The sequence below is a fragment of the Castor canadensis genome, chromosome 12, assembly GCF_047511655.1.
Source record: "Castor canadensis chromosome 12, mCasCan1.hap1v2, whole genome shotgun sequence".
Taxonomy (NCBI): Eukaryota; Metazoa; Chordata; class Mammalia; order Rodentia; family Castoridae; genus Castor; species Castor canadensis.
Genome location: NC_133397.1, coordinates 69,733,434 through 69,760,801, shown reverse-complemented (window position 1 = coordinate 69,760,801; position 27,368 = coordinate 69,733,434). Strand labels below are relative to the sequence as shown.

The following is a 27,368-nucleotide window of genomic DNA, read 5'->3' as shown; positions in this document are numbered from 1 at the left end:
GTTCAACAAACTCCCAATGGATGACTATTAATTCAAAAGAACTTCAAAGCTGGCAGAGTAGCCCCAGTGATAGAGCACCTGACTAGCAAGCATGAGGCTCTGAGTTCAAACCCCAGTGCCACCAAAAACAAAAAAAAAAGAGCTAAGCTTGAGTGCTCCTTGGACTGCAGGTATAGCTCAAACAGTTGAATGCCTGTTTTGCAAGAATGAAGCCCTGAGTTCAAACCCCAATCCTAATAAACAAATAAAACAATTAATAAGAACGTCAAAAAATGTTAAATTGTAAAAAAAAAAAAGTATCTGAAATTCAGATACTTTACAGATTCAGATAGGATTGGTCTATCTCTCTGAGCATGAATATAAAGACTGGGGGCAGGTGTCAAAGTCAAAAGACATTATGAAGGACTGTGATAGACATGAAACCTGCCACAAGTGTCAGTACATTTTGAGGTACTCTATTGTGCAATTTATCAGAGTTACAAGATATGGTTGGTTCTTTTGTGTGTGTGTGTGCCAGGGATAGAGCCCAGGGGTCTTGTGCATGCTAGAAAGGCATTACTACTGAATTATACCCCAGCACCAAGAGATAATTAATTTTAAAAGAATCCAGGTTTAAGCTCAGTGCTAGTGCCTCATGCCTATAACACAAGGTAATTGGGAGCGATCAGGCCTGGGCAAAAAAGTTTGCATGACCACATCTCAACAGAAAAAAAGCTAGGTGTGGTTGTGCATGCCTGCCATTCCAGCGATGTTAGGAAAAGTAAATTAGAAAAATCTCTGCAGTCCAGGCTGCAACAAACTACAGGGAGTGATGGATGGCAAGACAAAAAGTGGGCTAGAAGCTTGATTCAAGTGGTAGAATCCTGCCTAAAAAGCAGGAAACCCTTAGTTCACACTCTGATGTCCCCCACCCCACCCCTGAAAAAAGATCCAGAAATGAAATCTATATAGTTTTTTAAGAAACTTTGCTTCATCCCTTGGACTCCTTCTTGAGATTTGTTCTTCATTTAAAAAAAGAAAAAGAGTTAAAGCTGAGGCCTCAGCCCTTCCTTCCCTCCATCTCCAGAGGCTTATATAGGAGAAAATCATGCTAAAATACTGTATTGCTATTCCCTAGCCCTCTATAAATCTTGAAAATAAAATTATTATTATTGTAAATTCTCCTGTTGATAAGAAAGGTCTCACTCAAGAGAATACCTTCTCTGTAACCATGTTGCACACAATATAGGTGGGTATAATATATCTTTCCAGCTAAGACTTGGTGGCCTTTTTAATTTTTTTTTTTTCTTTTTCTTGATGGGTATTTAGTTCAGGTAGACATCACCTATCAAGTTTCAAAGAGAAAAAAAAACACGAATTACCTCATTTACAAATTTTTCCTCTGCATGTTTCCCAAGTATCACAATTCTTCACAAATTTTCCAAAACGTTTTTCACTTTTGCTTATTCATGATTAACAACTTTAATTTTTGTTTTGCTTCTCTAATACGTCCTGATGTCTCCTGACAGCACTTATATTTTAGCCAGTCTCCTTTTTTTCTTATTAATTTTAATTTCTTCTCACTTGCCTATTATTTGAAGTTATTATCTAATTACTCTACTTTTTTGATTTGGTTTCTTCATCATGAAAAATTATGATCTTGAGGATAATTTTCCTAAACTCTGAGGATAATTGAAAATAGTCATGTTGTGTGCTTTGAATTACTCAACCTGCATGTTAAAGGGAGCTCTGGGTTGGGAATGTAGCCCACTGGTAATGTGCTTGCTTAGCATGTGTAAGCCTCTGGGTTAGATCCCCAGTACAATAAGAAAAAAAGAAAAAAAAGAAAGAGAGGGAAGGGAGGGAGGGAGGGAGGGGAAGGATGAAATAAATCCACTGAAATACATACTACTGTTGGTGGCTTCTTTTCTGTTTGGGCACATGAAGTCACAGTGCAGAAGGACTCCTATTTTTGATCACTGGAAGTTAGGTTGCCTTGTGGATTTTCTGCTTCCTAGAAATCCACAGAATTATTATATGGCTTGAAATTCCCATTATGTATCAGAATCACAGAATTGAAGATAAGGATACATCCAGTGCCACAAAGACTGTCCAGAGACACAATATGTTTATCTCTGTGAGGTTATAGAACCATCAACTTTATGCCTTTTGGGCAGCTAGGTTTAGCTATGTACTCATCAATAACCTATCAGCAGAAGGAAAAAATGTGATATCCAGATGTCACCCTTATAAGAAAGGGGCATATTTTGTATTTACTTTTCCTGCTTTGAGCATGTAAGACAAAAATATATTGATGATAAGTGATCAAAAACAACAAAGATAAGCACAAACTACAGGGAGTGATGGATGGCAAGACATCTGAGCAACATGGGGAATTCCTGATCTATCTTGTGGATAAGAGTAATGTACACCTTGAGTAGTCTACTTTGGCTGTTTACATGAGTGAAAAATGAATTTCTACCATGCGTAACAGATTTTTATTCTGGTATATGCTATACAACTGAAAAGATATTAAGTGCTGTAACAAACATAGTCTAAGTAAGTATTCTAAGTTCAGAATTCAGTGCTCCAGGCTCCTTCCATCTTCTGTCTCCACCAGCTTCAACATGTGGTTTTTCATACACTATATTCATTTGCATCAAGCCTTGAAAAGGGAGAGGCCCTGGTGACACACAGAAGGCTTTCCTCCGCCAGGCCTGGGAACACTCAGTCAATGTGTTGTACACCTTCTTGGAAGGGAATCTGGTGACAATAAAGTTCTAATCACAAAAAAGAAACATGTGTACAAGTTTCCTGGACTCTGCCATAGCATTCAAACCAAGTAGAGAAATTTTAGAGATGCTTTTCATGATATAAGCTTTTCTTATTCAATTATCGACTGTATCTTACTCTGGAAGTTACTTCCTTTCCAGTCATATTTTTTCATATATATTAGTTAGCCACCTTAAAACCATATTCAGGTTATATCTAAAAATTTTTAAACTTATATTAGAAAATTTCCTACGTCCACAGGTATCAGTATCATCCATATTTGTGTGGTTCAACATCTATGACTTTTTGAACAGTGGTGACAAATCCTAGCAGCACACACAAACCACAAAAACAACATTCTTTTTTCTTTTGAGTATCTCAAAGAGTGGTGAATAGGATAAAGATTAACACGAATGAATGAGAATACTAAGAGTCTCATGACATAAAAATCAGTCGTAAACTCTATTAACAAACTATCTACCTATTTTTATAAAATAGCAGTTTGCAAATTAAAATAAACTTGGCATCCTTTTAAAGTCAGTCTACCAAAGTAATCTGATTTGAGCCATACTGAATAAAAATTTTTTCCCGTCATTAAAATTTTAACCTTTTAGAATGTTTACCTATTTTAAATATTTAAGTGGTTCTTTAAGTTACAGTGTCTGTCCTTTCTGGGAAAGATGCCCATGATAAGAGAAGGTTTGGGAAACATTTAAAAATGTATGTAAGTAAGTAACCAAAATTTTCCAGAATTTCTAATAGTTGAGGGAAATTATTTTTACCCTGCTTGAGTAAGTCAGCTAAAGGGACTTCTATCTAATCTCTTTACAAAATTCCCCTAGGGAATGAAAACAAGCTTGAGGAGTTTCAGGCAACAGTGTAAATTGGGAGTTGTGTTAAATAAACCATTGAAAAATGCAGTTTAGAATGAAATTACCATCTCAGCCATTACCACAGGGCTCCGTAGTACATTTACAATAATAGCTATATTTCATAATAATATCATATTCAAGTAATTTATACTTTTTTCTTTTTACATCTAACATGCTGCAGGAGATTTTTTAAATTTAAGCATTCTTCTACTCCTCCTTTCAATTTTTCTAATCCCAAGAAAAAATATGGCAATTATCATCAACTCTTGGAATCATAAGGCACAAAACAGGATTGACCAATAAAAATGACATGACTGTAAATTCATTAAGTCTTAAAACTACACTTTTTTAAAAATGTTTTTATTGTTGTGCTGGGTGGGGGTACAATGTGGCATTTACAAAAGTTCTTACAATATATCAAATATACCATACTTGAAAGGCAGTACAAAGTAGTAAAAATTTGCAGTTGTGCTTTTTCCAATAAATTGTTCACTCTCTCTTCTTAGTAACGAGAGAGATGTGTGACCAAGAAAGTTTCCCATTTATCAGAGAAGGGCACTTACTGTGCCATCAAAAAGACCATCTTTCCAGTTTTCAACAGAGATTTACTGCTAATAATAAATGTCGGGCCAAGAAAAATATGTACAAAGTATAGAAAGTCAACTAAGGGGCACAAATAATAATGGTTGTATATGGAATCTGTATTTGAATGCCAGTTTGAATAAAAAGTTCATAGTGTTTTGAGAAATGTTAATGTTGAAGATTATTTTGCACATTATAATATTTAAATTGTAAAATGTTTTTGAATAGTAATCACTGAGAAGGAAACATTCACTAAATACGAGGTCAAGCAAAATTATTTTTGTAAAGAAAAATATAGATTATTTATATTCACTATGAAATCATTAATTTTCTCTATGGATATACAAACATATGTATCATATATAAACATATACAGTATACATGTGTACAATGCCTTTTCTTATGAACAGAAATATTATAGATTTCAATATATGAAAACACATTATTGCTTAGTTTGGCCACTAGGTATTAAAGCATTGACACACAATTCAAAAAAGTTAAGGAATATTTTCATTCTTGAAACTCCAAAACAAACAACTGTTAAAATTGCAATGTCTTCATAAAACAAACACTGCAACATATAACTTATTTTTGCCAATAACTAACATCAGAAAAATAAAACATACAAAGAAAATATAGCTTTTGTATTGAGGGGGAGAGGGTTTATTTAATCATTCAACAAGCACTACCAAACACTTCCTATGTCCAAGATAGAAGAGATAAATATGTGAATTAGACTGACTCCCTGTCCTCATGGAGTGTTAAACCAGTGTATAAGTCAAAGAAAATTCACACAAACAGTAAGACAATTATAGTTAAGGATAACTACTCTGAAAGAAGCAAGTCAAGTACACAGGAGTAATGCACACACACACAAAAAAAAAGGTAGTAGGAAAGGGTCTCTGAGTCAGAGGAATGATACACCATGGCTAAAGATCAAAGTGCACCAATCAGGAAACAGAAAGCTGGCATTTCAGACCTAAAGAGCAATAACTGCAATGTCCAAGACATGGGAGAAAAGACTCTGTGGCGTGAGGATGGTGACAAGGGGGTATTGGATAATTGTGGTGGGGAACAAATCAGAGCATAGTTAGGAATTTTAATTTTATCATAAAATGCAATGAGTAATAATGGCAGCTTCTTAAGCAGAAAAATGATATGGTCAAATTATACATTGTTTCCAGTGATCATTCTGGTAACAGTGCCGTGAATAGAGAGGCAGGGAAGAAGACTGGGGTTGGTGGATTATTTGAGAAGCCATTGTACTACTCCTATTGAGAAAGGACTTTAATGATTTGGGACCAGGATTTTGGCAGTGGATTTGAAGAAAGGTAGGCAGATTTGGGAAGAAGAGGAAACAAGAAAAATAATTAGGTGTGAGACTAGGCTCACCTCAGTGAAAAAGTGTGAACTGAAGATAGAAATTTCAGTATTGTCAGCATACTTATGACAGTGAAAGCTAATAGGTAGAATCATTGGTGGAGAAAACAAGACAAAAAAGAGGAGTATCAAGTCTAATCCCTGAAGGACAGGAATATTTAAAGCATGGGTAGAGAAACAAGATAAAACAAAAACTGAAAATGCATAGCCACTATGGTAGAAAATGAGCACCATGACAAAGGAGCCACCAAAGCCAACATTTCCATATCAAAAGAAGCACTGAGAGTTTTGTTTTCAGAGCAGGAGAAAAATGACTGGTTAGATCTTCCATTGCTTTTACTGGGCTTTCCCTCCTTAATTCTGTGAAAGCAAAGCTTACTTCTTGTACTTTAAAAGGATGACAAGAAAAGGAAAAGCAGGTATGTTGACATGCCCAATCTCAGGTATCTGACAAGTTTTAATTAGCTTGCCATTTGAAAGCCTCCCGAGTTAAGTGTAATTCTGTCGATCCTTGGCATTCTCATGCTTCACGTAATGGATTTTTTTGTCTCTAGTTCAGACAAGGTTTCTATATTGTCCAAAATAATTAGGAGCAATTTTGCTAGCTAATCCCCTACAATATTTTCCTTGAGAATTTTGAATTAGCATGCAGAAGGTTTCACTAATTGTCTTGTTTCAAGCATAAAAAATGTTATAATTCTTCTCTGACATTATCTTCATTTCTAAATTTACTTTTAAATTCCATTTTCCCATTGAAAATAATTGCTAAGTATTCGCTGAAATGAAAAATACAAGAAAGAAACTAGTTTTAAGGCTTGCTTTTATTGCTGAACCAAATAAATTTAAATTTATTGTTAAATTTATGCATTAATCATTGAAAAGGGACAAGGGACTTTCATTTTCTGTGGGTGACATAATAGCAACTTCAGTATTTTAAGTCCATATTTCACCCAGGAGTTTCAGAGTCATGAACTCTAACTCAACTTAGATCCTTTGTTACATATGAGTCTCTCTTTTATCACATATATGATGGAGAAAATAATGTTGACTTCACCAAGTTTTCAGAGAGTAAATGAAAATTGCAGGAATACTTAGGATGGTAGGAGGCACTTAGAAACTACTCCAGAAGCATTTACATCTCTCCCTCTTTTCTCATTTTAGGATCTAGGTTTTCTGTGGTTAGCTGCATATACATGGAGAGGAGTGCCTCTTTAAACAAGAACAGGAGACACTTCATAAACAAGATTCTGCAGAAAGCAATTTAGAACATTTAGTTTAGCATCTTGGACTGCCAGCTATGGGTGAGCCCCAAATGATTGCTTTTAAGAGAAACCAAAGGAGGTGATTTGGGCCTTAGGAAAGTGTAAGGGAAAATGCAAAATGCATTTCACAATTAAAATCAGAAAATGAATAAACAAAATAGCATATAAAGTACATTCATTTCATAGTGCTCAAAGCTTATGTTTTATCTTCTACTAAATGGAATTTCTTTTATTAGCGATCATAAAATAGCCACTATACTTAACCTAGAAATTATTGAAAGTAAGTATTTTGATGGAAGAAAAGTTAGTTGTATCATTATTAATACAGTTAGCTTATATTCTCAAGCCACCATAATGTTTTACTATTTAACTTTGTTTTCCCCAGGCTAATGAGAAAAGAACAAAGGCAGAAGCTGCCATTTAACCATCAGTGTAGTAAGGCTAAGCACAGTCAGATGATTCCTCAGTGCATTGGACATCTATGATCTGCAGCAGCAGGCTCCAAAGGTGAGGAGAGAAGTGACTCATTGCATGGCTCAAGGTGGTGTGCATTTGCTAAACACAGAAGACTCTGAGAGACAGCAGTCACTTCCACACTTACAAGATAAACAGTGGTTCCATCTCTACAAAACAGTACCATGTATCAAATTAATGTTGATTTTTTTTCCTTCGATTCTGTATTTTTGTACTTATTTTGTAAAACTGTTTGTGAGTGATATACATGTGCCCTACATAATTCCACATTTATGTTACTATAAACAACACTGAGATTTGGTACTTTTTTTTTTTCTGTTTAAATGTACCTACATTAATCAAGTTTCAAAGCATGGCCAACACAGCTGGCCATATAACAGAGACAGCATCACTCCCATCTGGTGGCAGACATTAAAATATTGAGCATAATCCCCAAACAGAAATTAATCTAACTTTAGGCTACATACTAGTCAATTAAACTCCTTTTTCAGAAGTGGCAAACAATGACTGCCAAACAATCGGCCATATGACCTCAAATGGAAGAAGTACTTCCAATATAATAACTGCTTAGGGTATATGTAGCTATTGTGAAAATATAGCAACTTAAATGATCACATTAAGGGTTGCAACCATATTTCTAAAACAATAAAAATAACTTACAGTCTTTCAATTAAGTAATAATATATGTGATGAAGGTGAATTTCTAAATTGCAACTAAGTTACCTATAATCTAATCCTTTCACTGATGTATGTGTGCGTGTGTGTATGTGTATTTTTCAAAAAGGAATGATCGCTCCTGCACTCCTAAATCATCCTTTAAAAACCAGTTTGGGTTGTAATACACAAGTGTATGGAAACAACACAAAGAATCACCCTGTATAGTAATCTGCATCTCAAACTAGCAAAAATGCTATGTTTTTCTTTTTATCTTCAACAAAATCGGAGAACAAAAGTGCCAAAAAGGTTCTGCCTAGGGAGAGGGGGGGTGGCACAGGTGACCCAAATAATATATACACATGTAAATAAATGTAAGAAAAATAGAATAAAATAAACTTTTCTAGGCAAGAAAAATGTCACTCAAAAATAATGGAATCTAGTAAGAAAATCACTAAGTGAATAAAAATGTGGAAATAAAACTAGTAAATGAGGTATACAACACATAAAGTTGATCAAAGAAATAAACAATTTTAACAGAATTCACATAATTTGCCTTTAGCCAATCCTTTACTTTTCAATTCTTTGACAAAAATGCGCAAGTAATGCCAACACTGTAGTGTTATCATAGAAACCACCCAAATGTACCAAACTTTGAATCTCATGAATAAACCATGAATTAAGGTTTTTCTCAATAATGTATGTCCTCTGGATAGATGGGAAAAGTGCACAATTAAGAGTCATTTTATACTGTGGTAAATTTATACAGAAAATACTACATTTTGTAAATTTTTTCTTTTTTTTTTTTTGATGGTACTGGGGTTTGAACATAACACTCTACCACTTGAGTCTCTCCACCAGTCTTTTTGTGTGGGGTATTTTTAAGTAGGGTCTCACAAACTATTTGACTGGGCTGGTTTCAAACCTAACTAGCTAGGATTACAAGCTTGAGCCACCTGTGCCTGGCACATTTCGTAAATTCTTAAGAAAGTATATCTCAAAGCAAAAAACAAACAAACAAAAAACCCCAAACCAAGGCAAGGTCTCAGATCATTTCATTCTGGAATGTGCTTTATTTCTGTAATCAATTTCAATTGAAAATTGTGATTTTAAGCTAAACCTTGTATTTTTCTAAGTTAAATGTACCAAGGGAATTAACTATTATGGTGAGTCACAAAAAAGATCACTGTTTTTATTTTTAAAAGTTAGTTTAGAAAGGGCGGGTGTGGATCAAACAATGTATATACATATGAGTAAATGTAAAAATGATAAAATTTTAAAAAATTTTAATCAAGTACTTAAGTACTTTTAAAACTATGAAACTGAATTTTAAGAATCTAGATTATGTAAATTCCTATCATTTAGCATTTTAAATAGTTATCTTTGAGTAAAAATTTTAAACCAACTGTAGAATTCCTGAGTCTAATGCCATAGGACTCCCTGGACTTACTCAAAATATTGGAAGTGATTAAAGTGAGTTCCTTCTCTACTCAAGAGGTTTTTTTCCTGTCATTTCAATTTAGAACAGCTCATTAAACATCAGTGCTATTATTTTTCCAGGTGCTTATGGTATTTCTTAAGTTGTAGATTCATCTTTCTATATGGAAATAAAACACAATTCTAGCATATTCTACTCTATCCTACTGGGATGATCTGTTCTTCATTAGGCTACTAATAATGAGGGTTGAATTCCCAATAACTGGAGATTTCTGATTTAATTATATTTGCTTAATATAATAAGCAAATCATTTTTTTCATAAATATGCAGAGTTTTTTCTAAAGAAAATATCCAGGTGAACCTCTATGTTAGGCATGACACCTATGTTCTAGTAAGTAGAAAGCCATTACTATCAAGCAGTACAGAATATATGCAAAACTGTCTTATTGTAAGCATAGTAAAGGTATTTCTATAGCTGCTCTAAAGCTCAATCTTAGTTATTTCTTTAATAATATGAGGAGTTACGAATTATTATCTATATTTCACTTTTCAGGAGAGATTAAGTAATCTATTCAAGGTTTCAGAATGGATACAGTACCTGCAACTAAGTCACCCTGACTCCAAGGCCTGTATATACATAATTTCTATTCTAGTGATATGAAAAGAATTATAAAACTGCAAATAAATTTAAACTACAAAATATATATGCACTTAGAGCAGGAAAAATAATTGAACTCATATTTTTCAATTATGAAAACAGTATTTTTCTATCTAGTTGCACTGAGTAAATAAAAAATATGTATTTTTATATATTAATCTTATATCTAGCCACCTAACCTCAATCTCATATTATTTTTAATGATATTAGATCATATCACAAACAGGCATTTATTTGTCCTATTCAAAGACTTACATGGTAATTTCCCTTATTTTTCAAAATTAGCCCTATTCTTATTAAAATTTTTTGTTAGCAATAATGGCAAAATTTTATCAAATGTCACTTTTAGTATCTTTTTTTTTTTCATTTTTCTTTTATTATTCATATGTGCATACAAGGCTTGGTTCATTTCTCCCCCCTGCCCCCACCCCCTCCCTTACCACCCACTCCGCCCCTCCCCCTCCCCCCCAATACCCAGCAGAAACTATTTTGCCATTATTTCTAATTTTGTTGTAGAGAGAGTATAAACAATAATAAGAAGGAACAAGGGTTTTTGCTGGTTGAGATAAGGATAGCTATACAGGGCATTGACTCACATTGATTTCCTGTGCATGGGTGTTACCTTCTAGGTTAATTCTTTTTGATCTAACCTTTTCTCGAGTACCTGTTCCCCTTTTCCTATTGGCCTCAGTTGCTTTAAGGTATCTGCTTTCACTTTTAGTATCTTAATGGTATAATCTATTGATATACTAAAATATTTTTATTGTTATTTGATAATAGGCCACCAGTATATTCTTTTAAAGTCTTACTTTGTTATATACATACTGATCTTTAAAAACTTTCTAAAAATAAACTGACAATGATGGCTCTATATTATTTCTCAATTTAAATGCAAAAAATCTTACATAAAATATGAATAATTAGATCCCAACAGTATTTCAAAAAGCAGTAGGGTCTCAAACTTTTAATATCAAAGTTTTTATTCTCCAAAACTGATTAGAAGTCTTGATTTTTTTTATTTTAAATAGTTTGAATACTATTCCAATATTCAGCTATTTAAATGTCTAATAATATTTAGCTATGCATCCATCTATTCTTGTGCTTTTTTGATAAGAGATAAATAATTCCTTTCTAATATTTATATGACTTATTCTGGTTTTCTACTTCTTCTTGGATACTTTGAATATTTAAATTTTTTAAATAATGAATCCCCTTCCTATAGATGTTCATGCTTCATCCGTATAGAGGAACACATAACATCCTTCTTTTCATTTCTCTTGTCCCCGGGCTTATTTCTTCTTTCTAGTTCTTAATCTTCTTTCTCTATATATTCTATAATTTTTGCCTTAAGGGGTTTTATTTGACCATTTTGAAGAATAGTCGCATTTTGAATTCATTAAACTCTTTAAATTTTGTGTTCTACTGTAGCAACTCCAAGCTCCACTTTTATTAAATTCTGTTTTCCTAACTTCTTTTAATATTCTTTTTCTACTTTCTTGTACTTAGTTTAATCTACTTTTTACTAACAAAGGCACTTAATGCTAACATTCTGTACTAAGCATATCTGTTACTGGGTGTGTATACTTTGTTAGGAAGGAAACTTTTTTCATTAACTTATACATAGTTTATGAATTTTCACTTGGTTTTAAGAGTCATTGAAGAGTGTTTCTTGTATTTGTCTTAGTTTTCTGATAAATTTGCCTAATAAAGTATTTTAGTTTCCCAATAAAGCTTATCACAGAATGTGCTCTATTAAAAATCCTTTGTTTTGTTTTTTCAGTTTATGAAAGGTTCAGGTATCTTTTCAAGGACTAAACTTCCCAATATGAATCTCTTCATATATACAATTTCAAGATTTCAAAAATGTAAAATTTCTTCAAAAAGGATCTAGCTATCTTAATGTTTTAAGATAAATGTATAACCTTCATATACATCCTTATTGAAATGAGGTTAAACTCATTGGATTTTAATTACCTATCAATTGTAAATTCTAATGACGTTTTTCTTGTCACAGCAAATGAATTTTATTTAGATACTTTCACTTCTGGTTTTTTTTTTTTTTTGTTTCACTTCTTATCCATCCCTACTAGAAACTATGGGATAGCTAAGGGCATAAAACTGTGTCAGTTTTTTTCTATTCATACATTTGTGTGTATGTATCTGATATAACTAGAGCCTAGATTTAGTTTTCTCTGTCAGTCCTACATTTTTCTATAAATATTAATTATGGAGTTTACATCTAAAATTTCCTTATCTCTTTGCTTATTCATGTGTCCTCCAAGAATGAACAGTTGCATCAGTTCTATCATTAAGATTTCATTCCAGGGGAAAGGGGAGGGAGTTAGTGTGGATAACACAGCCATGATGTCACAAGAAAATAATATCATGTCAAAATACCATCTGTAAAATCACATTTGTGAAAGATGTATTTTTCAGTCAGGATAGGAACATTAGGAGGAAAAATACAGCATGTAGATATTAGGAGATACTAGATGGATGTCAACACAAGTTTCAGAGTAACTCACTATAAAGTTCAGTAGAGGTTTAACATTCTACATTATTAAATGAACAAATATGAATTTTCCAGTTCAATGTGGTTACTTTGAAAATTTGTTTAATTCACTGTTTTTATCTGACAGAAGAAGTTTACTTGTACCCAGTATATATGGAAATGATCACAATTTTTAATCATAATCCATTATGATTAGTTTTAGGTTTAAAACTAATATGAGCCTAAATATATAGTATATTTTTGTGTAAAACAGAAAAAAATGCAAACCACATTTATTCAATATTTGCTTTATACCAGGTACAATGTTTTAATATTTGTTATAGTTAAACTATATGATAAACATTAGATATTTACATTGTATTATAAAGTGAAAACTTAAGAGACTAGAAACAGGGCATTTATACATTAACCAGTCTCATGAAAGTACATTTCAGACCAGATTGTTCTAAGTCCAAAATAATTCCTAAACCAGTCCTTCTCAAACAATCTATAATGAAAGGTCATATTCTTAGTCTAATAACTCACAAAATCAAAGCTTTTATAAACACCAGAAAATTAGTAACTAAAATTTTTAAAAGATATTGAAAGTCTGCATTTTATTTTTAGATTTAACAGACAAAATTACCCTGCTAAACCATTATAAAACTTTCACCCTCAACTTAGTGCTTATTGCCATCTATTAAAAGCAATTCATGGCTCAGTCCAAGTCCACAGACCACAATCTAAGTAAGTATCTAACATAATATCAAAGAGCCAACAAGAATCATGACCAGGGCTGGATATGTGGCTTAAGTGGTAGAGCATCTGCCTAGGCAAAGGGTCCTGATAAATTCAAACCCCACTATCCCCAAAAGGAATATTAACATGAATCTAATGAAATGTTTCACCAATTATATATATATTGTAATCTCTGAAAATATGATCTGAAACTTTATACTAATATAATTACATAAGATTTTGGTCTTGAGTTGATGCTATAATGGTTTGAAACTTTTGGAGTCCTAGGTAGATAGTGAATATGTTTTGCATGTAAGAAGGCTATGACTTTATATACATGTATGAAGATAGAACATTGAAAACTGCTGAAATCATTTTAAGCAGGGGGGAGGGGAATTAGGGAGAGTGATAGTGGGGATGAACCAAACCAAGGTATGGTGTAAGCATATATAGAAATGTCATAATGAAACCACCTGTACAAATATTATATACTAATAAAAATCTTTAAAAAAACGATACAAATCTTTGGGGTTCAGCAGATACACTATCGCAGGAAGAATAATATCCCCCAAACTATTCACATTCTGTCAATAGACACTGTAAATATGCTACCTCAAATAGCATGAGGGCTTTTCAAATGTGATCAGGTTAAAGATCTTAAAACGGACAGATTTTTCTAGCATATTTGGGTGGGCCCAACAGAATAGCAAGAGTCCTCATAATAGAGAGGCAGGAGGGTTAATGTCAAAGAGAAAATATAAGAAGAGAAGCAGAGGTCCGAAAAGAAAGAAAGGTGATGATACCATATTGCTGGCTTTAATTATGGAGGAAGAGGCAAAAGAAAGCTAGTGGATTCTAGAAACTACAAAAAGCAAGGAAATGCTTTTCTGCTGGAGTATCCACAAAGAACCTAGCCTGGCCAACACCTTGATTTTAGAACTTATGACCTCTAAAGTCACCAAACAATCAATGGCAATTTGTTAGAAGAGCTATAGAAAACCAATAAAAACACCCACTAGCTTCATGTGGAATAACAATTTTCTACAAATTCACCATAAAATATTAAATTTTCATATTTCAGGAATTTCGGAGGACATGCTTCATAAGGCACAAAAATTAAGGATTTTGTTTGTTGTTTGTTTTTGTTATTGACAGATTGTGTTGTGGAAATGTGACAACACAAAAATGGAATATCTCATCCTTCCAACAGGATGAATTGTGCCTAATAAACTAAAAGAAAAGTATTTCAGTAAATATACATTGCTCTTAAAAATGCAGTTTTTCCTAAATGTGTATTAGCATCTGAAAGTGAGTAAGCAATGGTTTATTTAGATTTTGAATCCATTACTGCAAATGAGGGCCCCCTTCACCAAGGCTGCCCTCTTCAATTATCTCATCAACCTTATTTCCAAAAATTATATGAGTAGTTTTTTTAAAGCCACTTCAGATCTTAAAAGGCAATGAGACAGTCCACAGCTCATGAAATAATATGTATTCAGTAATGAGAACTATGGCATGATTTATTCTCTTTTAAGGATTTCTAAAATCTTTTGAGGATCATGGCAAATCATCGAAGAAACATATACATGTAACAAGTATTTAAGGCATCCCTTACCTGTGTAACCAGTGGCTCCAACAACCTTTCCACTGTTAGTGTCCGGATTTCCAAACTTTTGGGGTCCCATTTTAAAATGATAGGTGAAGTTGCCGAAGTCATGCTCCCTACAGGAATATACGTTATCAGTTAGAAATCATGTTCATGGAAAAAAGCTGTTAATGTGGGGATTCAAAAGGAAACTTAGAATACATTTGAAGATTACATGTTTGGTCCAACTGTGTTAAGTTGTACATGGGGACACCAGTACCAGTACTGTGTGAGGTGGGATGTTGGACTCAGATGAAAAATAGAATTCTCCTGACCATATCTGTATATATTAGGCCAACTTTTCACCACTAGAATATTTCATTTTATCAACATTTAGTATAAATACTTGCCTTCTATCTTCAGGGAAAAACTTGGATCTTTCCCTCATGTAATTTATGACCTAAAAGTATAGACAGCCAAATAATGAAGCAACTATGTATGCCTCTTTGAGATACATAGTACTATCAAGGTATACAGACGGGGCTAGATTGGAGAACTAAGAAAAGGACATTAAAACCAGTTGGATTGCATACTTCATATATGAAGATAGAGATAGCATAATGAAACTCACCAATATTTGAAAAGGGAAGGAAAGAAAACAGAAGAATGAGGGAAAATTATGGAGGGAGTGAACTTGTTCAGAGTACACTGTACACATCTATTGAATTATCACAATGAAATCCCTTGTACTATCAATGTATGATAATAAAAATAAAGTAAATTAACTATAAAAACACTGTGGGGAGACCAAGAAAGACTACCATGAAGCAAAGTATTTCCAGCATGATCACCAGATGCAGGATCCCCTCGTCATTACAAAGTGACACTGAGGAGATCACAACATCTTGAGACAACAGAGTTTCATTCGTTTACGCAGGAAAGATATCTTGCATGCGTAGTACCAAGAGTTCTGCAAATGAGTTTGCAGCTATTTATATACTCTGATTACTCACTACATTTACATACTTTTCCCATAAAATAAAGTTATTTATCTCATTCTAAAGCAATCCTCTCTTACTTAAGAACCACTGACACACAGGTAGCAGCTTCTCTAGTCTTCCATATATCAAGCACAAAGTATGGTCCTATCATCAAGAAAATAAATTATACAAGCCATCAGGGGCGTGTTTCTCACCAAGAAATTGCTGAATATATTTTGACATATAGCCACTGGACAAGCAACCTTAGATTGCAAAAACTAAATCTGAATTATTTGCCTTAATACCACCATAAATCAAACTGTTCATGGCTATTCTCTTCTTTTGAATCAATGTCTGCACTCAATTCCATCCTTCTAAATCAATACAGATGATTACTTCTACTAGAATTAATACCACAAAGAAGTGCTGTCATAATAGACACTAGTAGAAAAATGCTTCTTTACTGGCCCTTCTTATAGCTACGTTTTTGCAAAAAAAGACCCAACCAATTTACTTCAGAAAAACAGAGAGATAAAAGGAAAAAAAACACAGCATGCTGGTATTTTAGCTCTTTCCAAATGCCATGTTTTAAATAAAACTAAGCACAGCAGTCTAACCATACAGACTGATTTAGATTTGAGTTCCTTTACAACAACAAGAGTTGGCACTGACATACTGCCTGTCCTCCAAGAAACTAAAAGCACTTTACACATTTCCCCATTCACACCAACAACTGCCACAAACCAGCTCTGACAGGAATGGAATTCTGCAGCTGGGCAGCACACCAGTGAGAAAGCCTTCCTGCATATACTGTAATACCTTCATCCTCACTGATGTAGACTTACCCGAGTAATCCTGGTCCAGTATTCATGAAAACAGAATTGTAAGTTTCTGGGTAAGTTCTCTGAGAATCTTTTTCAAACTCTGATGGAATAATGAGTAGCTTAATAGTGGTGATTAACAAGCAAATCCCACAGGAAAGCTGGATAACTAGCAGAGAAGTTATGTTAACATGTAGTGAATGGTACTGGGTGAGACTGGGTAAAGAATTTCCATTAAAACATGGGCATGCTTGTTTATATAAGCTGGTGGATCAAGGAAGGCACACATATGGATCTTCCAATATATAACTTCTGCAAAATGACCCTCAAAAAATGCTAGAGTGAAAATCAAAATGCCAGCATAGTCAAAACAGAGTCACTAACCAGACATATCTCAAACAGAAATGAGTAATACTCCTGCACAAAAACTTCAAGTCATCTATGAGCCAAGAAGCCATGTTAGTCCACAGTCATGAGTCCTGGAGACAGAGGTGTCATAAATTTAAAAGTGAAAGAATTCCTAGAAAAATCACTCAACTTAAATTATTCCTTTAGGTATAAATTTTCTCATTTGTTTCTTGCGACACAGGTAATATTCAAGAGCAAAAGGAAAGCAAATTTTACATAGTATGAGTCTGATGAAGGGGAAAAGCTAGCCATAGAAACTTAAATGCTATTTTGTCCAGACATGCCATTTTTGATGCACCTGTGACTAAAATTAGGAATTCTCTCTCTCCCTCATAATCATTTCACTATTTGTTTTGCTTCCACATTAGCAAAAACCAAAGTGGGAGCAGAAGTGGCCTATAAAATTTCTATGTCTAAACCCAAGAAGGTGTCTGAGATTCCCATTCAATTGCCTTGGAGGAGCATCTTAGCTTCACATTACCCATTGAACATTAGTTAAAAAGGAGAAACTTGTCTGGATGAAGTGCAGGTGCTGTTATAATTTTTGTAATATGCTATTTCTAGAAGAAATGTATCTGCCCTGCTCTTTCAAGACACTTGATTGCTCTCTTCCACATGTACTATACCTTACATTAGAAACATCTCCTAATCAAAGTCTTTGACCAACTGAAATTTAATATAAACAGAAAAAACCTGATTCCACTCCAGATTAATAATCATAACCATTATCTTCTAGATTTACCTGTGAATCTTTGCCTCAAGAGCTCTAAGAAAAACAGAGGAATCAGAGAAAAGTCAGACATCTTCTAGAGCAAAAGAGAATGGTATTTGTAGTTGGTAAAAATGAATTGACAATTGGACATGTGACTCCCAAGATAAGAACACACAATATGGCTGACTCCTGAGAATGTCATACCACTTGTACATCCAATATTTATAAATTATAAGAGAACAAGGAACACTCATAGGCTTATAAGTAATCATTCCCTCTCCATCCTCATTTACATGTGAAGAGAAAACTTCCCTGCCCCACTGATAGATCATTAAAAATTATGGTATCCATAGATGTCTGGCATATGCTTATTTAACCAGACTTGTACTTTTATGCTGTTGTCTTCTGCCATGAGAAGTTTAACAACCTATTGGTCCTAAAAGGAAGAAAGACACATGGAGCAAATCAGAGTCCAAGGTGTAGCTAGAAGCCAGCTGCAAGTCCAGCTAAATTAAGCATGATCAGCCAACTGTCAAAAAGACCATCAACACAGGATTAAGGAATAAATGCTAACTTTTGTATGCTGTATGCCACCAAACTTTTGCCATTAACTGCTTTTCAGCAGTAGCTAACGAACACAATGGTATAAAATAGACTAGTATTTGAATTGGAGCCCTACAATTTTTCAACTCTATGACATTGTCCAAAATTACTGATGTTTTCTAAGTTCCAAATTTCCAAATTGAAAAATGAAAATCATAACAGGAATTTTATAGAGTTGTTATATTATATAACTTAATGGACAGAAAGGATACTAATATTTCTTAGAAATATTTGTTACTTTATTAATATTATTTTCTCAAATTTAAATAAAGTTTTCTTTATCACTAGTAGGAATAGGTAAACACCCATTAAAAATATAGATACCATAGGGAGACGTTGTTTCAGAAAAAAACAAAACAAACAATAAATAGCCAGCTTTACACTCCTGTGTGTGGCACAACCAAATTTACTCAAACAAGAAGGGAAGAGAATAAGTCAAATGTGTAGTCACATAGCCATTACCTTTCTAAGGATGGGATGATACTTAATCTTAATTCCACACTACACATCTGTACAATTAATGCAGTCTATTTCGCCCACAAGAGAAATATTTTTTAAAATAATAAATACATTTTTCTCAATGATTTGAATTAAAATAAATCCTATTTTACTTTTAAGGAGACTTAGAATATAGACAAGGCACAGGGAAAGAGTGAAAAACAAGAATTGTGAATAACGAAAAACAACAGGGTTGTCTTTTTCTGAGCATCATAATTTCTCAAGCCCAAGGAAAGCTCTCAGAAAATTTAATCTCTAAAAAGATGTCCTTCTCAGGAAGGTACTAGATAAGAAGGGAAATAGCAAAGCTGATAACCCAGAGGTGACCAGTACATGCCTAGGAAAGCCAGAGAGGAATCTGGACCCCAACCAAGCAAAGCCCTAGTCATTTGCTTCTCAGGATGCTCTCAGCCACATTAGTTGGTTTCTCTCTGCCTGTTTCTCCTGTGTATTTTAACAAGCACAATCCAGCACTTCCCTTGCTGCCTCTGTTCCCAGATACTCAAAAAAAAAAAAAAAAAGATGTCCTTCTTCAAAAGTGTGAAATTCTGTATCATAAAAGGTAACAATGCAGGAATTCCAAGATGGCGGCTAGAGCCGGCGCAGAGAATCTCCACTTCACGTTAAACGGAGAACCGAGGAGGCCCCCGGGCCGCCAGTGGCCGGCGCCCATACGGCTTGGGAAGACGCGGACCAGGTGAGCTTCGCGGTACCGCGGTTCCCCCACAGACAAGCCTGGGCCAGAGCAGCATAGCCCCCTGGACAGACTGACCTCCACCCGGGAAAAAAAGAGAAACTGAGTACTAAGCAATAAGAACAGTTAAGACACGCTGGAAAGAGGGTGGGGCGCCCTGAGCGCTGAAGATTGGGGGAAGGGACTCCTTCCCGGGACTGTAAATAAACGAGCCGGGCGGGCCGGAGAGGCTCTGGCGGGAGCGGGGCGCGCCAGCAACCAGGAGCGGGGACGCTTGTGAGAGGAGGGAAGACCCACTTCCCACGTGAACTGTAAATAAACACGCAGGCCTGACAACGCGGGGCAGTGGCACCTTTCCCAGTGCTTGGAAAGGGAAAAGCCTGTAGCAGAGGCCCCCCTCCCCCGCACAGGAGAACTCTGAGCAAACAAAGCCTGTGGGACCAGGTGAGTGCTAAGCTCACCCCAGAGATCTGCATAAATAACGCCGCCAGCTACAGGCTGAGAGCAGCAGGCAGGCAAGCCACAGTTGCAGATACCACTCTCAGAACTGTCTCCAGACGCTTTTTTTTCTTTTTCTCCCTACCTTTGATGAGAGAACAACCGAATTACACCTGCAAGCCGAAAAACTTACTGAAACTATTGCATTTGAACTGGGGACACTTGGTGGGGCCTTTTTTTATTTTTTCTTCTGTGTGTGTGTGAGTGTAGTTTTGTTCTACTTTATGCATCCCCTTTGATGAGACAACTACAGAACAACATCTGAGGCACCAACTCCAGGACTGGAGATTAAGACGGACATCCAAATTAAGACTGAAATTGCATTGCATATAAACTTGGAAGTTTTTTAGTTTTTTTTTTTTTTTTAATTTCCTATTTTCCATTTTATTTTAATTCATTTTTATAAATAGATATTACTTTCATATACTTATTTTTTATTTTTTTATCTTTGATTTTCAATCCTCTCTCTGTCTCTCTATTGTCTGTTCACCTTACTGTCGATTAGTACACTAACACTCCCTGTTTATACCTTTGAAACTCTCTTGTCTGATACCTTGTTCTGCTTTCTCCCTCTTGTCTGTATATTTGTTTTCCCCTTTTCTTTAACTTCTTGCTTTCCATCTCAGCTCACTCTTCTGTTCTCAATATTACCATTGTTATTATTACAAGCTAGAAAATACTTAATTACACACAGTACAGGGACAGTAACAACACCAAGGACAATGACAGGAAGACAGAAAAAACAAGGAAACCAGTTTCCCCACAACAAAAAATTAGTACAGGAACCAGAGGGGAATGAAGAGAACAGAAACTCAGAGCCAGACTCCAACAAAATGAAGATAAACTATGCCAAAGGACCCAATGAAGCCCACAAGAATAATTTAAAAGAAGACATACTACAAGTACTCAATGAGAATTTTATAGAGATGATACTGGATAGGGTCAACCAAAATGTACAGGAGACACTCAAGAAATTCCAAGACAATAAAAATAGAGAATTTGAAAAAGCAAAAGAAGAAATAAAGGAAACCATAGAAGCACTGTATAAACACCAAAGTGAAAGAGAGAACACAATGAATAAATGGATAAATGAACTCAGGACAAAAATAGACAACAATAAAGAAGAAAACAGCCAGGATATGGAAAACCTCAGAAAAAAGAACGAAACAGAACTGCAAAACAAAACAGAAAGCCAATCCAGCAGAATAGAACAAACAGAAGACAGAATCTCAGAACTTGAAGATGAAATGGTAATTAAAGGAAAAACCGAAGAACTATTAATTAAACAACTCAAGACCTGTGAAAAGAAAATGCAAGAACTCACTGACTCCATCAAAAGACCAAACTTGAGAATCATGGGCATCGAAGAAGGAGAAGAGGTGCAAGCGAAGGGAATGCGTAATATATTCAACAAAATAATAATGGAAAATTTCCCAAATCTAGAAAAAGATATTCCCATACAAATGCAAGAGGCCTCCAGGACACCAAACAGACCAGATCAAAATAGAACTACTCCACGACATATCATCATTAAAACAACAAGTTCAGAAACTAAGGAAAGAATATTGAAGGCTGCAAGAGAGAAAAAACAAGTAACATACAAAGGTAAACCCATCAAAATCACAGCAGACTTCTCAACAGAAACATTAAAAGCAAGAAGAGCGTGGGGTGAGATCTTCCGGGCACTGAATGAAAATAACTTCAACCCCAGGATACTCTACCCAGCAAAGCTATCATTCAAAATAGATGGAGCAATAAAAGTCTTCCATGATAAGCAGAAACTAAAACAATATGTGACCACAAAGCCACCATTACAAAAGATTCTGCAAGGGATCCTGCACACAGAAAGTGACACCCAACTTAACCATGAAAAGGCAGGCAGCACCAAACCACAGGATAAGAAAAAGCAAGACAGTAGAGAGTAACATCAAGTTAGGTACACACAATCAAACCTTCAAACAACTAAGATAACTAAATGGCAGGAATCACCACATACCTATCAGTACTAACACTTAATGTCAATGGACTTAATTCACCCATCAAAAGACACCGTTTGACAAAATGGATTAAAAAAGAAGATCCAACAATTTGTTGCTTACAGGAGACTCATCTCACCGACAGAAATAAGCATATGCTTAGGATGAAAGGCTGGAAGAAGATTTACCAAGCTAATGGCCCCCGAAAACAAGCAGGAGTAGCAATACTTATCTCTGACAAAGTAGACTTCAAACCTACATTGATCAAACGAGACAAAGAAGGACATTCCATACTAATAAAAGGGGAAATAGACCAAAAGGAAATAATAATCATCAATCTGTACGCACCCAATGTCAACGCACCCAATTTCATCAAACATACCCTAAAAGACCTAAAAGCATATATAAACGCCAACACAGTGGTTGTGGGAGACTTTAACACTCCATTATCATCAATAGATAGGTCATCCAAACAAAAACTCAATAAAGAAATCCAAGATCTAAAATATGCAATAGATCAAGTGGACCTAGTAGATGTCTATAGAACATTTCATCCAACCTCTACACAATATACATTCTTCTCAGCAGCCCATGGAACCTTCTCCAAAATAGATCATATCCTAGGGCACAAAGCAAGCCTCAGCAAATATAAGAAAATAGAAATAATACCGTGCATACTATCTGACCACAATGCAGTAAAAGTAGAACTCAACAACAAAAGTAAAGACAAAAAACATGCAAACAGCTGGAAACTAAATAACTCATTACTTAATGAAGAATGGATCATCGATGCAATAAAAGAGGAAATTAAAAAGTTCCTAGAAGTCAATGAAAATGAAAACACAACCTACCGGAACCTATGGGACACAGCTAAGGCAGTCTTGAGAGGAAAGTTTATAGCCATGAGTGCATATATTAAAAAGATTGAAAGATCCCAAATCAATGACCTAATGATACATCTCAAACTCCTAGAAAAACAAGAACAAGCAAATCCCAAAACAAATAGAAGGAGAGAAATAATAAAAATAAGAGCTGAAATCAACGAAATAGAAACCAAAAAAACCATACAAAGAATTAATGAAACAAAAAGTTGGTTCTTTGAAAAAATAAACAAGATCGATAGACCCCTGGCAAACCTGACTAAAATGAGGAGAGAAAAAACCCAAATTAGTAGAATCAGGAATACAAAAGGGGAGATAACAACAAACACCATGGAAATCCAGGAAATCATCAGAGACTACTTTGAGAACCTATATTCAAATAAATTTGAAAATCTAAAAGAAATGGACAGATTTCTAGATACATATGATCATCCAAAACTGAACCAAGAGGAAATTAATCACCTGAATAGACCTATAACACAAAATGAAATTGAAGCAGCAATCAAGAGTCTCCCCAAAAAGAAAAGTCCAGGACCTGATGGATTCTCTGCTGAATTCTATCAGACCTTTAAAGAAGAACTGATACCAACCCTCCTTAAACTGTTCCATGAAATAGAAAGGGAAGGAAAACTGCCAAACACATTTTATGAAGCCAGTATTACACTTATCCCAAAGCCAGGCAAAGACACCTCCAAAAAGGAGAACTATAGGCCAATCTCCTTAATGAACATTGATGCAAAAATCCTCAACAAAATAATGGCAAACCGAATTCAGCAACACATCAAAAAGATTATTCACCACGACCAGGTAGGCTTCATCCCAGGGATGCAGGGGTGGTTCAACATACGAAAATCAATAAACGTAATAAACCACATTAACAGAAGCAAAGACAAAAACCACTTGATCATCTCAATAGACTCAGAAAAAGCCTTTGATAAGATCCAACATCATTTCATGATAAAAGCTCTAAGAAAACTAGGAATAGAAGGAAAGTTCCTCAACATTATAAAAGCTATATATGACAAACCTACAGCCAGCATTATACTTAACGGAGAAAAATTAAAACCGTTCCCTCTAAAATCAGGAACCAGACAAGGATGCCCACTATCTCCACTCCTATTCAACATAGTACTGGAATTCCTAGCCAGAGCAATTAGGCAAGAAGAAGGAATAAAAGGAATACAAATAGGTAAAGAAACTGTCAAAATATCCCTATTTGCAGATGACATGATCCTATACCTTAAAGACCCAAAAAACTCTACTCAGAAGCTTCTAGACATCATCAATAGCTATAGCAAAGTAGCAGGATATAAAATCAACATAGAAAAATCATTAGCATTTCTATATACTAACAATGAGCAAACGGAAAAAGAATGTATGAAAACAATTCCATTTACAATAGCCTCAAAAAAAATCAAATACCTAGGTGTAAACCTAACAAAAGATGTGAAAGACCTCTACAAGGAAAACTATACACTTCTGAAGAAAGAGATTGAGGAAGACTATAGAAAGTGGAGAGATCTCCCATGCTCATGGATTGGTAGAATCAACATAGTAAAAATGTCGATACTCCCCAAAGTAATCTACATGTTTAATGCAATTCCCATCAAAATTCCAATGACATTCATTAAAGAGATCGAAAAATCTACTGTGAAATTTATATGGAAACACAAGAGGCCACGAATAGCCAAGGCAATACTCAGTCAAAAGAATAATGCAGGAGGTATCACAATACCTGACTTCAAACTATATTACAAAGCAATAACAATAAAAACAGCATGGTACTGGCACAAAAACAGACATGAAGACCAGTGGAACAGAATAGAGGATCCAGATATGAAGCCACACAACTATGAGCAACTTATCTTTGACAAAGGATCTAAAAATATACGATGGAGAAATAGCAGCCTCTTCAACAAAAACTGCTGGGAAAACTGGTTAGCAGTCTGCAAAAAACTGAAACTAGATCCATGTATATCACCCTATACCAAGATTAACTCAAAATGGATCAAGGATCTTAATATCAGACCCCAAACTCTTAAGTTGATACAAGAAAGAGTAGGAAATACTCTGGAGTTAGTAGGTATAGGTAAAAACTTTCTCAATGAAACCCCAGCAGCACAGCAACTAAGAGATAGCATAGATAAATGGGACCTCATAAAACTAAAAAGCTTCTGTTCATCAAAAGAAATGGTCTCTAAACTGAAGAGAACACCCACAGAGTGGGAGAAAATATTTGCCAATTATACATCAGACAAAGGACTGATAACCAGAATATACAGGGAACTTAAAAAACTAAATTCTCCCAAAACTAATGAACCAATAAAGAAATGGGCATGTGAACTAAACAGAACTTTCTCAAAAGAAGAAATTCAAATGGCCAGAAAACACATGAAAAAATGCTCACCATCTCTAGCAATAAAGGAAATGCAAATTAAAACCACACTAAGATTCCACCTCACCCCTGTTAGAATAGCCATCATCAGCAACACCACCAACAACAGGTGTTGGCGAGGATGCGGGGAAAAAGGAACCCTTTTACACTGTTGGTGGGAATGTAGACTAGTACAACCACTCTGGAAAAAAATTTGGAGGCTACTTAAAAAGATGGACATCGATCTACCATTTGATCCAGCAATACCACTCTTGGGGATATACCCAAAAGACTGTTACTCCAGAGGCACCTGCACATCCATGTTTATTGCGGCACTATTCACAATAGCCAAGTTATGGAAACAGCCAAGATGTCCCAGCACTGACGAATGGATTAAGAAAATGTGGTATCTATACACAATGGAATTTTATGCAGCCATGAAGAAGAACGAAATGTTATCATTCGCTGGTAAATGGATGGAATTGGAGAACATCATTCTGAGTGAGGTTAGCCTGGCTCAAAAGACCAAAAATCGTATGTTCTCCCTCATATGTGGACATTAGATCAAGGGCAAACACAACAAGGGGATTGGACTATGAGCACATGATAAAAGCGAGAGCACACAAGGGAGGGGTGAGGATAGGTAAGACACCTAAAAAACTAGCTAGCATTTGTTGCCCTTAACGCAGAGAAACTAAAGCAGATACCTTAAAGCAACTGAGGCCAATAGGAAAAGGGGACCAGAAACTAGAGAAAAGGTGAGATCAAAAAGAATTAACCTAGAAGGTAACACCCACACACAGGAAATCAATGTGAGTCAATGCCCTGTATAGCTATCCTTATCTCAACCAGCAAAACCCCTTGTTCCTTCCTATTATTGCTTATACTCTCTCTACAACAAAATTAGAGATAAGGGCAAAATAGTTTCTGCTGGGTATTGAGGGGGGGAGCGGGAGGGGGTGGAGTGGGTGGTAAGGGAGGGGGTGGGTGCAGGGGGGAGAAATGAACCAATCCTTGTATGCACATATGAATAATAAAAGAAAAATGAAAAAAATAAATAAATAAAAGGTAACAATGCAGCCCATCTGGCAATCTTTTTTTTTTTTTTTTATAACTTCAGACTATCTGCAGTGGTAAGGAAGGGGCATGGTCTAGGATGCCAGTGGAAATTTGTGACTTACAATAGAAAAGATAAAATATAAAAAAAAAGAATTAAAAATGAAGTGAGTTTTCCTATTAGCAGTCAGGGTCAAGTGCTTTGATTCCTTGGAAAGCGTCCTAACAAGTACAAACTATCTTGAAGCTGAGGACCCCAAGGGATGCTGCTGAGCACCAACTCAGCAGATATTAATGTTGTGCACCACCCACTGCAGATATTCTCCTTTTCAAGCCTTCCTGGAAAGTGTCTTATGAACCCTCTACCTCACCTGAGTTCTCTCTGTTATTCTTTTGTAAGCATTGTCCAGGATTCTGTCTATTTGCTGAAGGAGCCACCCAAACTTGCTTTTCCTCTACAAGGCTCCAGTTTCACACTCCAATCATAATTTTTCTCTTCACTGAGCCAGCAAACTCCATGAGGCTTTATATAATAGATTAGCTTCCACTGATACATAAATTTAGAAAAAGTTAATGGTTAATAATAGCCATCATTATCAGGTAGGTGTGAAGATGACATACCTATTTCTACAGGTTTAAAGTAACAGGTTTGTTACTTTAAGCTTCACTCTCATCAATTGTAAAACAAGGATGACAGTAAGCCCATATTATTAATGAATTTGTTCTAAAAATCAGTGTAATCATTTTATATGCATGAGTGATGGATTTTCTTCTTTTCAATGTTGTCTACATGATTTTCACTCTAGACGTCAAGACATGTATTCATATGAGGTATCACTGAATATCTTGTTAGACAAGATGACTGATAATACAGATTTTTTTCACAAAGGAAAGAAATGAGACAGAAAAAATTTTTAATTTTCACAGCATTTCAAGAATCAAGCCTGGAAAATATGAGTCATATTGTTTCTTCTAAGAGTAA

The 27,368-nt window shown here is 35.0% G+C and overlaps 1 protein-coding gene across 5 annotated transcripts in view; it reads right to left on the bottom strand.

Moving 5' to 3' along the window:
- Ctnna2 (catenin alpha 2) overlaps positions 1-27,368 on the bottom strand; it is a 1,077,131-nt gene that overhangs the window by 939,275 nt on the left and 110,488 nt on the right. For all 5 annotated transcript variants that reach the window (XM_074050079.1, XM_074050084.1, XM_074050081.1 and 2 more), the window contains one exon: positions 14,916-15,022. In XM_074050079.1, the coding sequence (XP_073906180.1) occupies positions 14,916-15,022 (107 nt within the window). The remainder of the gene's footprint in view (positions 1-14,915; positions 15,023-27,368) is intronic.